This window comes from Topomyia yanbarensis, chromosome 2 (assembly GCF_030247195.1).
Source record: "Topomyia yanbarensis strain Yona2022 chromosome 2, ASM3024719v1, whole genome shotgun sequence".
In the NCBI taxonomy this organism is placed as follows: domain Eukaryota; kingdom Metazoa; phylum Arthropoda; class Insecta; order Diptera; family Culicidae; genus Topomyia; species Topomyia yanbarensis.
Genome location: NC_080671.1, coordinates 89,750,619 through 89,765,916, shown reverse-complemented (window position 1 = coordinate 89,765,916; position 15,298 = coordinate 89,750,619). Strand labels below are relative to the sequence as shown.

Here is a 15,298-nt window from a genome sequence, read left to right as displayed (position 1 = left end):
ATATTGTCTCGTACATATCCCTATGTGATAAGCTGTGGTATAATTCCTTCTTTGCGCAAACTGTACCTAGCTCATCTTTATCGGCAATCGCGTACTCTATCCTGCTTTTTCATTTAGAATTTAGGGTGAGAAAAAGTTCCATTTCACTGATTTTGTTTGGTATGAATTGTTTTTATTTGTAGCTAGTATTCTCGCTATTGACGTGGGAAAGACAATTTTTCGGTTTTTTTTGCTTGTTTAGTACAACGAACTGTTTATGTTTATTTTTCTCAACACTATATATGCTATCGGCAAGTCAAAGAACGTTTCGGTTTAAATAGACAGGCTAAATGTTTGAAGGTTTAAAATTGTCGGAAAATATACAACTCTATGTTTTGCGAGTAGAATGCTGCAAGGTCAAGTTTTTTTTCTGTTTGTTTACTCGATGCATGTTGGAATATTTATTATAGGAATTGTTCCTCTGGGTTTTATCGAAGTAGACTTGATTATCGGGTACAGTGTTTCTACGCAGACTACTTGGGGAGAAAAGCGGTTGGTCTCAACTTTTCAAATAGATATATAGTTAAGCTATCAACGAAGTTGAAACTAGACGCGATTATGGTTAGTATATAGTCACCAACAGATATTTACCTTGAAATCGAAACGCTGCAAATTTATGATTATGAATTCATTTTTGCCCTTTGCACTATACAGCCATAAAACCAGCAGTCAAAATAGGGGAAATCAGTCAACAAAAGCTTTCCTGCTCCATTTGCAAGTAAAGACTGTTTTCGAAAAAATAATTGAACTCGTAGCCATAAAAAAGTCGGGAGGGGGCCCAAGAACTTGTAAATAAGATATCAGGCTTCAAAACATCTACTAAAATGCACGTAGCTAGAGAAGGGAGGGGGAGGGGGTGCTAGGGGCTAAATTATCAGCGATTTTTAACAATTTTGTAGCTCATTTGGTGTAAAAAAATTATTGAGAAAAAGATTGCTGTTTCCAACAACAAAAAACTATAGTCACGAAACTCAGTGTGGTTTATGCTTCAGTGCGAAGCGAACGACAAATATAGTTACTTTTATATTGCGGGCCTTGTCTGAAGAACAAAGGAAACTGTTACTATACTTCGGGCCCTAGAAATCTGTCGAGATGAGTGAGTCGCAGAAGCAAGAAATAGTGCAATGATTATTGATGACTCACATAAGACCGAGTATTCGTGATGACGAACATTCTCTGAAGGTGAAAATGGAGCTTAGACTTACACTTTCACCGAGTTATACTATGTCAAGTATTAAGCGCTAATACCGTTTAACAAATTGACCCAGGCGAAACCATACATTTTGAATAATATAACTCACAGGGTTATGTGTGACAATGCTAAAATTACGAGCCTCATATATGGACACTAAGAGAATTAACGTTCGGTTACTAGATCGAATACCGCCTACTTGCAGATACATGTCCCATTTGGGAGAAATGCAGTACAAATCATTATGGGATAGTACAATAACACATAGCATTCTTTGCACCTATCAATGACAAACTAGCACGTTACAGTTCTGTGAAAAACGGCACATTACGGTTTACTCTGGCCAGAAACCGCTGAACACAAACAATTATCAAATTTGTGGCACCTGTTCAGTTAATATTGATAACGCAAAAGCTGCGTCAAGTAACTCAAAATCTACAGCCAGCACAATCATTGAGAAAATTCACACTCGTAAAGGCTGCAAGCAAGGAAGAAATCAGATGTTCGCGACTATAAAGGGAGCAACCACGATGATGACATGGAAGAATTCAACAGCGAGATAGATATGAACGTCCCCCTATATGCAGTTAGTGAAGAAAAAATATTTCCCCGCCTCGTAAACAGGGATCCACGTGCAATAGCTAAGAGCTTGCGCGAGATCCGCCGGGCAACCATTTAAACTCGTTGTGTTATTTTTATTGTTGGAAATAGATAGAAATGGATAAAAGAACCACTGCTCCGATTGGCTAAGGCATTGAACGTTTAACAAAACTCACATATAATACTCGATATTGGCAACTCTATTTTAATTTTAATTGACAAGTTATGAATTGCACCCAATTTGAATTTCTGTATTAGATCATTGCCCTCTGTACTCTTAGTATGAATACTAGGCATCATATTTAAGGGTACTACACAAAAAAAATATTTCCATTTACTGACAACGACAGTTTTTCTTTTCGTGTCATTTTAACGCGATATCATTTTTATTGGCATACCGAATTTCACTATTATGGGAGGAATTCGTGCCATATTAAAACACTGTTGCGACTAAAATGTTGTGACTGGTTGAATCTATAAATGAAAAAATTCGTTTTCATGTATTCAGTATATGGCCGTCGCTTAATCTGTTGTTGTTCGTTTTGGAATCAGAAATCACGGAGGAGGAAAAATGAATCAACTAATCTTAGTCGCCTCAAGAGCATTTCTTCTATCTTTGCTATGCACTCAGAAGGAGTGCTTTCGGAAATGCGCTCTGATCCTCTCGCTTCGGTTTGAATAAAACGGCATTTTTGAAAACGGGGGTTTTTACGGGTAAGGAAAATAACTACACAGAACAACTAAAACAGAGCATTCTGCACCCCCGAAAGGATGCTGAACGATCTGCAGGTGCTACAGCACCAGAAATAAAACTACCAATCCCTGGAAGGATTTAGAATTTTTATTTAAACAGGGAGCAGATATATCAACAACCCCGAGGGGATAGAACGACAACACCCCCGAAGAGATACTGTCATTCAAATATGGCTTAAACTATAGCTCTTTACTTACCACACTGGGTTAGGAACAATAGCATATCATTGAGCTTTAGCTCTCTGTACATAGGTTCACCTATAAATGAAGATCCAAAAATCCGGATGTGCAATTGCGGGGCAGTTACATATCAAATGACAAGAAGTTCAGTAATCGGATTCACAAAGATCGCACGAATAATACTCAGCACGCTGAATAGTAGCCATGCGATAATTGAGTCCAGTCAGTGCCCTGACCAGAATATTGCAATTGTGGATGGAGAAAATTAGCAAATTCTTTGACATTTCCGGACTCACCTCCGGCAGAAAAGTCATCATTTGCATGCAGCCCAAGAGCGAATCTTGTGCTTTATCCAATCCAATCGAAAGTGGTGAAACTGGTTCTGGACCAGCGAAGTCAGTTGTAGTGCCCGCTTTAACTAGCTCGTCCGCCCATTCATTTCAAGTAATTCCGGAATGACCGGGTACCCATAAAAGGTAGATAGCATTTGAAATGCTAACTTCTTCGTTTTGAGTTCGCAATTCGAATTTCTATCTCGAATCTGCCGAACTAAGCACTTTTAGGACAGCCTGACTGTCGGAACAAAAAAAGATTCTTTTGCCGCAAATTCCCTGTTCAAGTGCCGATTGTACGCCACAAAGAATCGCAAAGATTTCTGCTTGGAATACGGAGCAGTATCTGCCAAGCGAATGAGACTGGTTTAATCTCACTTCACGACAGTAGACACCAGCACCGGCTTGGTCCTCCAACAAAGAACCGTTAGTAGAACAAATTACATATTCTTCAAGTTGGCACTCTATCCAGCCAGACAGCCATTCTTCACGAGGAGGGATTCGCACATTGAAAGTTTTAAAAGGAAAGCTACCTGTTAGTGTAAGGACACTGGGAACAAGTGCAAACTTATTTGGGGCCACAGTCTTGTGTGGCTAGTTGCACGATCTGTTTGGTTACTGTTCCAAAGCCCGGAATACACAAGAAAGTGCTTGTTTCACAACACATTTAGTGGTTTTATGTTCAAGAGTGCCTCTAGAGCAGCAGAAGGTGTTGTCGACCCGGTTTAATCCAATTAAGGATTAGCATAACTTCACCCTCATGCCATCAAACAATACACCCGTATGCCTGTATTGGTCTAACAATTGTTGTGTAGATACACTGAATGTACTTGGGTTTGAGTTCCCAAGATTTGCCGAAAGCCCGCCTACATTGGCCGAAGGCCATGCAAGTTTTCTTGATTATAAAATCGATGTGAGCTGTCAAGAATTACCCCAACCTCCTTAACTTGATCTGCGACAATAATTTCGGAGTCAATGAACTGCAACAGACGAGCTCCATTGCTTGGCAACACATAAGGTTTGTTGCATCATACCAAAAAGTGTGTTAATGCAAATACCGGTGATCATTATACGATAATCGTCGACGAAACCATATGCCAGAAACACAAGCTCATTTAGTTTCCTCAACAAGGTTCCATACAAGTGGTGACATCAGACCACCTTGAGGACATTCGCAGACGCTCAGTTTTCTTGTCTCTACCTGTCTTAACAATGAGCACAGATGTCGGTTGCTAAGCATTGCGTGTATCCAGTTCTTGATATATGAAGGTACTCCATGACCTCGTGCTGTTTGCAAAATGGATTCGAAAGACACATCAGTATCAAGAAACTCTCCTAAACTTGAATGCTTTCGTGAAAAAAACTTTTTCAATGCTGTAGACAACAACAGGGTGTAACAGGGTGGTAGTAGTCTTCCCCCGCTGATATGCATGTTGCATTGCATGTAGTGGGAGCTCGCCCAAGGTAACATTCCGAATGTAGTGGTCGATTAAATGTTCCCCTGATTTGAGAAGGAAGGAGGTCAGACTGATCGGTCTAAAGCTCTTTGCTTCCTCATAAGTGACGCGATCACCTTTGGGAATGAATTTTGCAGTTATTTCCCGCCACGCTAATGGAATGTATCCTGTTGCAAGATTACAAGTAAGAACCATTTACAAAATATGCTTGAAGTGTTCATATCCTCTTTGTAGTAGAACTGGAATAATTCCATCGTTTCCTGGAGATTTATACGGAGCAAAACTTTCAATCGCCCCATATGATCGATTCGATTGTCACAAATCTACGAGCAAATGCCCAAGAATCAGAACTACCTGAAAAGAACTCAGGAGCAGTCGTCAGTGATGGCTCTGTACAGCCTAGAAAGTGTGTGTCAAAAGACAGTCGAGTACTACATCTTCGTCAGACGACTATTCAACATAAGTAGTTCTAATCGAACTGACTTGAAAGTCTTTCGATTTCGAAAGTAACTTATTTAATCTGCTAGTCTCGTTGTAACTTGAGACAGAGGCTTTTTCAACCACTTAGCTCAGAGGATCGAGGGGAATTTCTCTATGCTTTGCGAGCCAACTTAAAGGCTTCCGACCCGCCCCTGCGTCTGCGATTCTAAGCACTTCTGCATAACTTTTTGAGTCAAACAAGTGCGGCATTCCACCAGGGTGTTTCTCTAGAAGCACGCATAACTCGAAGCGGACAAGCCTCTTGGTATATTGCTACTATGAGTGAGTTTCTTTTATCCACGACCTTATCCAAGTCACTTGGAGATTCAATCATTGGAAAATACCCCTGAAACCTAGTCGTTTGGGGCTTGTCTCTTCGTAGAGGTTAAAGTTCGTAGATTTGGGATGTCGATATGTGACGATATCTAGCGAGACGTTTAAATGATCAAAGACGATGTACTTATGATCAGATAATAACGGTTCGAGATCGTTTGGTACGAGCTAGTTTGCCAACTCATGCGTAATACTGTCAGAGCAGAGAGTTACATCTAACAGCTTTTCTCTGGCAGCTGGTGCAGTTGTATATGCAGCAACCTCCTGGTTTTGTTATTACGTGGTACGAAAGAAAGGTATGTAAACTTCGCAAAAGTATTTATGGTTTGCGCCAATCTGCCAGATGCTGGAACAAAGCATTACACTCTGTACTACTTGAGTTAAAGTTCAAGCCAAGTACTGCAGACCCGTGTCTCTATATATGAGCAGTTGGTGGCCATAATTTTGGTCGACGTGAGCGACCTGTTAATAGGCAGCACAAGTGAGTCAGACACAAAGTTTATGATAGCCTCCGAAAGAAATTCGACGTTACTTCGCTAGGTTCCGTACGTCATTTCTAAGGCTATGAAATTGAGAGAGAGGGATGTTACTACACGTTAAAATTTGTCAGCCTACATCGGCACTTGGCTTTGTAAGCTCAATATGGAGAATTATCGCCCCTCCAAGGCCCCCATGGATCCAGGGTACACGTCGTCTAACGAGGACAGTAAACGATTCGACAACCCGACACTATTTCGAAGCCTTGTTGGAGCGTTATTACACTTGTGCCAAAGCTGTTCGTGCGTACACAAATCAATGATGTCCTTTTCTCAAGCGCTTCTTTGCAATAGCCAGTAATGAGTATCGCAGTTACAAAAAAATACAAAGGATATACCGTATTCTAAAAAACTTACGAAGAAATCTGAAAGACTTTTGGTCTTTCGTTAACACGAAAAGAAAAGAAGCTGACCTCTCATCTAAGATGGTTTACAATGACGAAAAAGCGACTACGACTGCGGAAAAATGCTCACTATTTGATAGTTACTTCTCGAGTGTTTTCACAACTAATGTGCCATCTGTTATCGAGCTCGAAGATGCGGTTCGTGATGTTTCCGTTGATGCTATGGACATGGATGTATTCACAATTTCAGGACAATCGGTTCTCTCTGCAATTCGGAAAACTAAATCGTCGTTTGATCCAGGAGTAAGTACAATACCCTCTGCAATTCTAAAAAAATGTTCCGATATTTTAGCGATCCTACTGGCATACCTTTTAAATGTCACTTCAGCAGCATAAATTTCCTAATGAATGGAAGTGTTCGGTGATGTTTCTGGTGTACAAAGAAGGTGACAAATGCAACATCGAAAATTATCGTGGAATAACTTCATTGCGAAGGTTTTCGACATTGCTAACCATGAGATACTGTTTACGAAGCTTGATAAACTTGGATGCATTACTCGATTCTGCCGTTGGCTTCGATCATACCTTGTTCACTGCAAAGTCGTCCAAATTGGTGACAATGTATCTGTAACCTTTTCCAACCATTCTGGAGTTCCCCAAGGTAGTACGCTTGGTCCGCTACTGTTTTCACTGTTCGTGAATGATGTGGTTTTCATCTTAATGCGTGAAGGAAAACTGTTGTTTGCCGACGACTTGAAAATATTTCTAGTTATAAGGAAAGAAGCCGATTGCCGTGAGTTACAGTAACTCGGTGATACCTTTTAGAGTTGGTATAAAAGAAATATGATGGTTCTTAGTGTTGCAAATGCTTTGTTATCAGCTTTCATCGAACGAGGAACATGTTTACTTTCTACAACATTGCTGGAACTCAGCTGCAACGCGTTGACATGTAAAAGGTTTGGGCGTCATTCTAGATGAAAGGCTAACGTACACCCATCATTTCTCAGCGCTCATTGACAAAGCAAATCGTCTACTAGGTTTCATGTCCAAAATATCCAACAAATTCCGGGATCCTTTATGTTTTAATGCGTTATATTGTTCACTTATGCGCTCACAGTTGGAATTCGCAAATGTTGTCTGGGGCCCCTACCATGCAACTTGGAGCAAAAGAATTGAAGCCGTCCAGCGCAGATTCATAAGATATGCGTTACGTCAATTGCCTTGGAATGATCCGCTGAACTTGCCACCATACAAAGACTACTTCTACTGCCGGTCAAAATCTTTTGTTGTCCGTCTTTTTAATTTTAATGCGAGTCGTCGCGTCCTTAAAAGCTCACACATCGAGCAGTGTCAAAAAATGAACTAAACAAAAAAAGACGAAATCCGATACTATCGACTAGGGACGTAGATTGAGTGGTCCAGTAAGTAAATGAATGAGGGTCTGGGACGGAGCCGGTGGTTGAGTGGTAAGCGTGACCGCCGCGCATTCCAGTTGGTGTGGGTTCAATTCACGTCGTCCTTCGGAAGGGAAATAAAGTAGTATATACGGCCTCTAGAAAAAGAAAGTATCGGACTAACATTCCTTCCGCGATCTACGTTCGGGCCTGGCCGGCGCCGGTATTGATCAATAAACACTATAGGATTACCAGGAGTTGCACATTGAAAGATGTTTTGCTACTCTCAAGCATAATTGTCTACTGAATCCCTGTGCAATTTCAGTTAGTCCAGATCGATAACGGAGTAACAGCCAGGGGTGGTCGCACAAGCTCAAACAAACTCAAGCTCAAGCTCAGCAGGTAAATGAATGGAGTTCGGATTGAAAAGCTTCAAGTCGCACGCTGCAAAGCGATGCATTTCCCGAACATACCGAAATTTGTTTAAGAAGTATTAAGATTGATGGGATTCCATCGTTTAATGACGGAACATATTTCAACACCAATATTGCGCAAATCTAAACAAAAGTTTCACACGTCTTATAATGAGTAGTGCCTCAAAGGCCGAGGTTTCCTAAAAATATATTGTTTGGCAGTCAGTTTGAAGCTGATGCCACTCAAATTCACAAAAAACACAGATAAGAGCGATACTATAGCTGTTGGCGCACTGAATTGTGCAAGGAGCTTCAAAAAAATTCATTTCTAATCCTGATTTCGAAAGTATAATCTCTGTTGGTGTTTTACCTTGATTTATGATATCCCGTATAAAAATTTATGAAGAATTTAACCAGAGTGTTGAATATTCGATAACCACATCTCTTTGAATGCAAGGGCAGTGTGGAACGCATTGATTATACTCATGTTACCTAAACTAAAATATTGTCTTAAATTTCAAATTCATTCAAGTATTAGCGGACAAAATCTTTCATTAGATTATGAAACTAGGTATGCGTATCGGTAATCTAGGCATTTTCTAACAGTAATATACAATTTCTTTAAAATAAATTTCACACTGGAGTCATTCCAAAACAAAAATGCACTGACAACGAAAAAATATTTGTGTCTAAATTTTGTCACTAAACATTACAAAATAATTGCAAATTATATTCTAGATGGACGTTTGGTTCTCTGTGGGTCGCCAGAAATCAATGTCTCCGGCGCAAAATATTAAGATAAATTTCAACAAAACAGTGAAATATCAGAACTAAATCAAACTCACTAAAGTTATTTTCTCCGATTGGTTTGCGTTCTTATTTTTTATACACGAGCGAGCAAAAAGAAACAATAAATCAACCACTATAATACAAAAACACGTACTGCAGTTCCCCGTTGGTTGTAGCAACAATAAAACAGAACACCGATTTTTCGAGCACCTCCTTCCGCACGGCTCACGTAAGCTCAACAAACTCCGGCTCGGTGGCAGCAGAGCAAATGTGCCTTCATTGCACCCAACTGACCGGGGCCCACAGCGGTTCCGTTTCTGCCTTGTTGGCCAGACTTACCAGCTTCTCGAACGCCTCCGTCAGGTCACCGTTGACGATTTCGTCATCGCAAAAGTGTCCGTACAGGAAAGTGATCCTTTCGTCCGATTTTATCATTTCGTTGAACTCTTCGTCCTGTGGAAAAAGAAAATAATCGTTATTATTATGCCGTAGATTATCCTATGCGTAACGAACCGTGAATCCCCTTGAATTCGACTCGTCAAAGGTTGAACGAGCACGAGCCTTGGTGCGACTTTGCTTCAGTTTGTCGAATGCCGGTGGTCGGATATGGACGATGTACGGCTTCAGCTGGGGTGTCCTCAGCGATTTCAACGCCTGGTAGTGCGGACTGAGCACACACACGCAGCCCGCATTCACGATACTTTTCACGCTTTCCCCGGACGTTCCGTATAGGTGCCCCTTGTATTCTCCGTGCTCGATGAACTTTCCGCTGGCAATGTCGTTCTCCATTTTTTCGCGTGTCACGAATAGATACTCCCGACCGGCAACCTCGCCTGGACGCACCGGTCGAGTTGTGTCTGAAATCGACCGTGATTCGTTACAATTCTTTCCCGCAAATCTTAATTCTTAAACTCACATGGCACTGGACTTTTGTATTTCTCCGGATCCCTAGCTACAAGCCGCCGCTTCAGCTCATTCCGGCCAACACCAGGCGAACCGATCAGCACGATTGGCCGGTACACGTTGGGCCTGGGGTACAGCTTAGCGACCTCCTCGTAGGTGGCGATCAACTCCCGATCAAAGTCATCGTTTTCCGCTGTATCGTACATAATCTTTTTAGTTTTTGGTCCCCGACAGGGATTGTTTGGATTGGGTGAACCGGGTGGTGTCGTACAGATGGAGGCACATGATCCTTCTGTGTATTTCCGAAACGGACGCACACAAATGATTAGTGGTGAGATGCATTAGAAAATGAAGTGGTTAGTGGGTGCCAATTTCGAGATTTGTGAGTTTGAATTTGAATTAGAAGCAATGATAATATGAAACATGGACCAGAAATGGGTGAGTGGTGATCCGAAGGCTTACTTTTGGTTTCTCCGTTGGATTCTTTCTGAGTGCGTTCGTGTAAAATTCGCCGCTCTTGTAGAGCACGGCTAGGAATAAGACCGGCTCGGGTTGTCTTTTCACATTCCCTCCGAGCCTGCCACCAGTAGGAGTCGTCCTGTGAAAAGATATACTCGTATTTAATTTTTATATTTTCAGAGATTTAATGTTATAAGACAATTGTGGTTTTCTACAGGGGAATTTCAATTCAGAGACCGACAATGAAAGTTGTAAGAATACAACATGCTTCGTGAAACCCGCGTAAAATATATTGCAAAATAAAAATGGATCTAAATTTCAAGCGTAAAAATCAAACTGGAGATCTCCGATGTAAGAGCCGGTTAAAAATTCCTTCAGTATAAAAACCGGACAAAATTATAGCCGGCACTTACAAAGTACTTAGGCTTTTCATCTTGAATGCAACGATGTTCGGATATTCCTTGTTTCTTGCTGAAAAAGTAGATTGAAATACCTATAACCAATATAGTTATACTGCCGTTATAAGCATATTTATCCCATGTTCTTTGTGATTCCCTGTAAACGTGGGACAATTATGCGTAGAACGGCAGTATACCACTTGATAAGTTTTTTACTTCCAATTACAAATCGTGTATTCGTCTTGGATCTTGCGGGTTTTTTTCCGAGCTCCGAGGCTCCGAGGCTGAGTCTTGTGTCGACTTGGTTCAACAAACTGGGACAATATCTGTTCTCGAGTCTTGATCAGACACCACCGCCTGCTGGCTCATAAGAGTGTTATATTCTTACTGTGGTAATTTGTAGAAAGCCTACCGACTAAACCTAAACCTCTTTGTTCATCTCAATCCTAATCCTTCGTTCGTGTTTTTCCATTGATGCTGTTTCTTGCTTGTTGTTCTACCTTCGTGGTATAACAGCTGCAAATATCGTCACCTGTTGAGACACAAACCGATCCAGAGATACTGAACATAACGACTTACATCCCTTTACAACCATATTCGCGGGTTTTTATTATTTTTCTTGGCGATAATTGTTCCTAATTATCTACTAGCTTGTACTGTGAGTTTCATGGCGGCGATACCGACGCCCGTTTTTGTGAGCCAATTGGTTTTAAAATCACCTACGGTAAAACAATCTTTGAAAAATGATATCCCAATTTTCTTCGAGTTCGCGTTGTTGATTGATTGATTGATTCTGTATTGTCTTCGATTAAAAATATTACATCGCACAGACTACAAAATTATAATCTAACTATAAACTATTTTTAATTTGAAAGATTCTTTATTTATACTAAAATCAAAATGTGGATAAACGTTGTGGAAGAGTTGTCAGCAAACGTCCAGTGGATTATTCTGGTCGTATAGCGTACGACGTGTTGAGCGCTGGAAAAAATCATTTCTCCGGAAAGATCTTCCTTGAATGTCGAAGTCAAGCTTCGCTAAGAGCGCAGGGGAATCTATGTGTCTGTAAGCAAGTCCAAGAGTCGTTGCAGAAAGATTCGCCTATTTCGCAGCGTAGGGAGATTGATGAGAGTGCAGCAATCTTCGTATGGAGGTAGTTGTAATCGATTTTGCCAGGGCGGCCGACGAAGCGCAAACCTGATGAAGTTCTTCTGTACCCGCTCAAGACGATTAATGTGGACGGTGTGATACGGGGCCCAAACGGTAACTCCATATTCCAGGATACTGCGTACCTGTGCGGTTTATAAAGATTTTAGACAGTAAAGGTTGTTGCGCTTGATGAATCCAAGTACAGCGTAGGATTTAGTTATGACAGGAGAAATATGCTCGGTGAACCGTATTTTATAGTGGAGAGTGATACCTAGATCCTTGACGGATGCGATTCGTTCTACAAGAGCAGAACACATCAAGTATTCGAAACGATTGTACTCGTGCGGAAGTGATTATGCTGCATCTCTGGATGTTCACACTCATGCCGTTTCTGTCACACTATCCATAACCCTTTCGAGCTCCATTTGCAAAGCGCAACAGTCAACCACAGTTTTTATAACACGGTACATTTTCAAATCATCTGCAGATATGACTTTAGTCGACGACAATTCACTGCAGAGGTCATTCACGAAGAGTACAAGAATAGGTCAAAGATGACTTCCTTTAGGAACACCCGATGTGATGTGGAAGAGATCTGATAGTGTAGCTCCGAGGCGCTACGGTTCGCAAAGTACGAGGAGATCCAATTAGTCAGCCAATCTGGCAATCCAGTCCGCCTTAGCTTTTCCACAGCAAGTTGATAAGGAACACGGTCGAAAGCTTTCGAGAAATCGATCTGCTATTGTTTTTTCCAATTTTTCAATAAGCGACGTCACGTAGCCCATCAGATTAGTAGTTGTCTAACGCTTTCTAACAAAACCATGCTGGTCCGAAGTGATGATGTGTTTTAATAGTGGGTAGACAACATCTAACAACACATTCTCGAATATTTTAGGGAGGCAGCTCAAGATTGAAATTCCTCTGTAATTGGTGACATCATGTACGTTGCAGGTTTTGTGGATTGGAGTTATCAAAACTTCCTTCCACTTCGTGGGGAGTTCATGTTGTTCGTGCATTATTTTTCCTCCTTGGCTGCTGATGCTAGCTCGCTGACCGACCTTTGCTGTGTAACTGATCTACTCACAATTATTGTTAATATCGAAACTTGTCGAGACAATTTGACAAATTGTTTCTAGAATGATCGAACCCAAATGACATTGTGTGTCAAAACGGCTCGCAGTATAAATTTTTTATTCTTGATCCGGAAGTTAATAAATTTTCAAAAGTAATTCAAAGCTCTCATGGGAGGGGTTTAAACCCCCAAAACCCTCCCCTTGCGCACGGGCCTGATCTGGTGCTAAGTTGTTGCCAGCTTCTAATGAGACGAAGTCGAAATGCAATCCATGCCTTACTTCGGCACTGACCTCGGATTTTTGAGGTAGTAGAAAGCATGGCTGCTCCACCGCTGAAAGGTTGTACTTGATCTTCATGGTTGCGATCATTCGTTAATTAAATTACCAGGGAATTAAGTCCCACGAATTCAACCAATTACTTAATACGAAATATTGATTGGAAAAAACGAAGAATTTAATTTTCACTTCTCTTGCTTCGACGGAAGAACTATCCCTTTTCGAAGAATATGACTTTCTAGCGGGTTTGATTATTGAAGCATCAAAACAAGCCCAAACGGAACGTCATCCTGGCATGACAAAGACTGCTCTGATGCATATGAAGCTAAACAAATTGCTTACAAGGATTTTTTAATACGAAAAGGGGGTGAGTGAGAATTTTGAAACATTTACGAATTTGCAAAACAAAGTGAGCGGAGACACTTCGTTGTTGCCTTGCCAAGAGAAACATCTATCAGTACTAACTAGAAGAATGAGATATCGAAACGTGATTTATAAAAGCGAAGATTTGCCAAATTCTTTTGCTTATTCATTTTGGATATCTTAAAACTAGGAGGTTACAATGTTCAAATATTTTTTTTATAAAAGAGAAAAATTTTACAGCTATCTTAAGACTAGAAATAAGATTCTATATGCAAGAGAGGAGGCAAAAGATTATTTTTATGAACAATTTTAAAACGAGGAACTCAGTTTGATATACAAGAGGGGGAGTAATAGTTTTTTACGAAATATTTTACAGTTATCTTAAAACTAACAATATAGTTTGGACACAAAGGGGGGAACAAATATTTATGAGAAATTTCACAGATGTATTAAAACTAGGGATACAATTCTATTTACAACATGGAGGACAATAGTTTTAATAAAGAGTAAAAATTACAGCTGTCTTAAAACTAGGAATACGGACTTCCAAGAAGTTTATCTAGATTTTGATCCTGAGCAGGAAATCACTTGCAATGCTCCCACAAGTAACGATTCTATAGATTCGTTTTTAGCAATAACGGATTTTCGATTAAACTGTGTCCAGGCCGAATTAAATTCAACTTTGTGATTAATATACCTGACCGTGCCAAAAGATGCTTGTTGAATCTATTCAACAAGTTACTTGAGCAGAATATTATCCCACGTGGCTGGAGACAAGTGTGAGTTATCGCCATTACAAAACCGGGAAAACTAGCATCATCCGATCATAACTCATATCGACCAATTGAAATGCTATCCTGAATCAGAAAGTTGTTGAAAACAAATGTCCTACTACGTCTCGACAATTCGGTTAAGGCTAACGGCTTGCTATCGCCATTTGGTTATAGAAGAAGAAAGAAACGAATGATTCTTTGGCGATACTTTAGTCGGAAATCCAATTCGCTTACGCAAAAAAGCACAAATGGCGTCTATATTCTTAGACATAAAATGAACATTCCATTTAGTCTCCATTGATGTACTCTTGGAGAAACTACACTGAGAGAATATATTCGTAAACCTGCTACGAATAGGTTTCGTACAGAAAACTTTGATAAATTTTGCGAATTTTTCGTAAATATGATGAATCATTTGTATTTCTAGGGAAACGTTTCTGTTTTCATGGCGAGTTTTTCGTAAAATCCACGAAACGACTTTCGTAGGCTTATTACGAATCTGTTTCAATAATCAAACGAATTGTTTGATAAAACACACAGAATAAAAATCATATTGCTGAACGAATTTATTCGTAAATCTGCTAAAAATAGAATAGATGCTTTCATTTCGTGAACTAAAAACATGGCGACTTCAACGAAAGTTTTCGTGATTTTAAATATTTAGTGTACATTGCACGATATTCATCATAGAAAACGAAACGATTTTTCGTGATTGAAACAAAATGTTTCGTTATTTTACCAAATTCGTGATATAAAATATTTCGTTAGTCGTACGATTTCATTTTCGTTCACCGGACAAAATTTTCGTATATTTTTTTTGCGAGAGTGCATGTAACATTCGTAAACATTTTCCGTAAATGTTACGAGCAAAAAATATCACAACCGTTCGAGTACTCAATGGTGCTGAACACTTTGAAATAAAATATATTTTGCCAGATCGATCTCTTTCATATAAAAAAATCAATGTTTTCAAACATCGATTTTTTAAGATCGGATGAAAAAATGTGCAAAATTTTTGTTCTGTGAACGAACCGTGTGACTAACGAAACATTCGTGATATAT

The 15,298-nt window shown here is 40.1% G+C and overlaps 1 protein-coding gene across 5 annotated transcripts in view; it reads right to left on the bottom strand.

Annotated features, from left to right (window-relative positions):
* Positions 1 to 263: 263 nt before the first annotated feature.
* The window catches only part of LOC131678799 (MAGUK p55 subfamily member 7), an 80,324-nt gene continuing 65,289 nt past the window's right edge, over positions 264 to 15,298 (bottom strand). For 3 of the 5 annotated variants that reach the window (XM_058959122.1, XM_058959124.1, XM_058959123.1), the window contains 4 exons: positions 10,208 to 10,343; positions 9,759 to 10,037; positions 9,356 to 9,699; positions 264 to 9,295 (listed from right to left, as the gene is read on the bottom strand). In XM_058959122.1, coding sequence (XP_058815105.1) covers positions 9,119 to 9,295; positions 9,356 to 9,699; positions 9,759 to 10,037; positions 10,208 to 10,343 — 936 coding nt within the window. In that variant the 3' untranslated portion in view covers positions 264 to 9,118. The remainder of the gene's footprint in view (positions 9,296 to 9,355; positions 9,700 to 9,758; positions 10,038 to 10,207; positions 10,344 to 15,298) is intronic. The other 2 variants (XM_058959125.1, XM_058959126.1) reach the window with 1 other exon arrangement.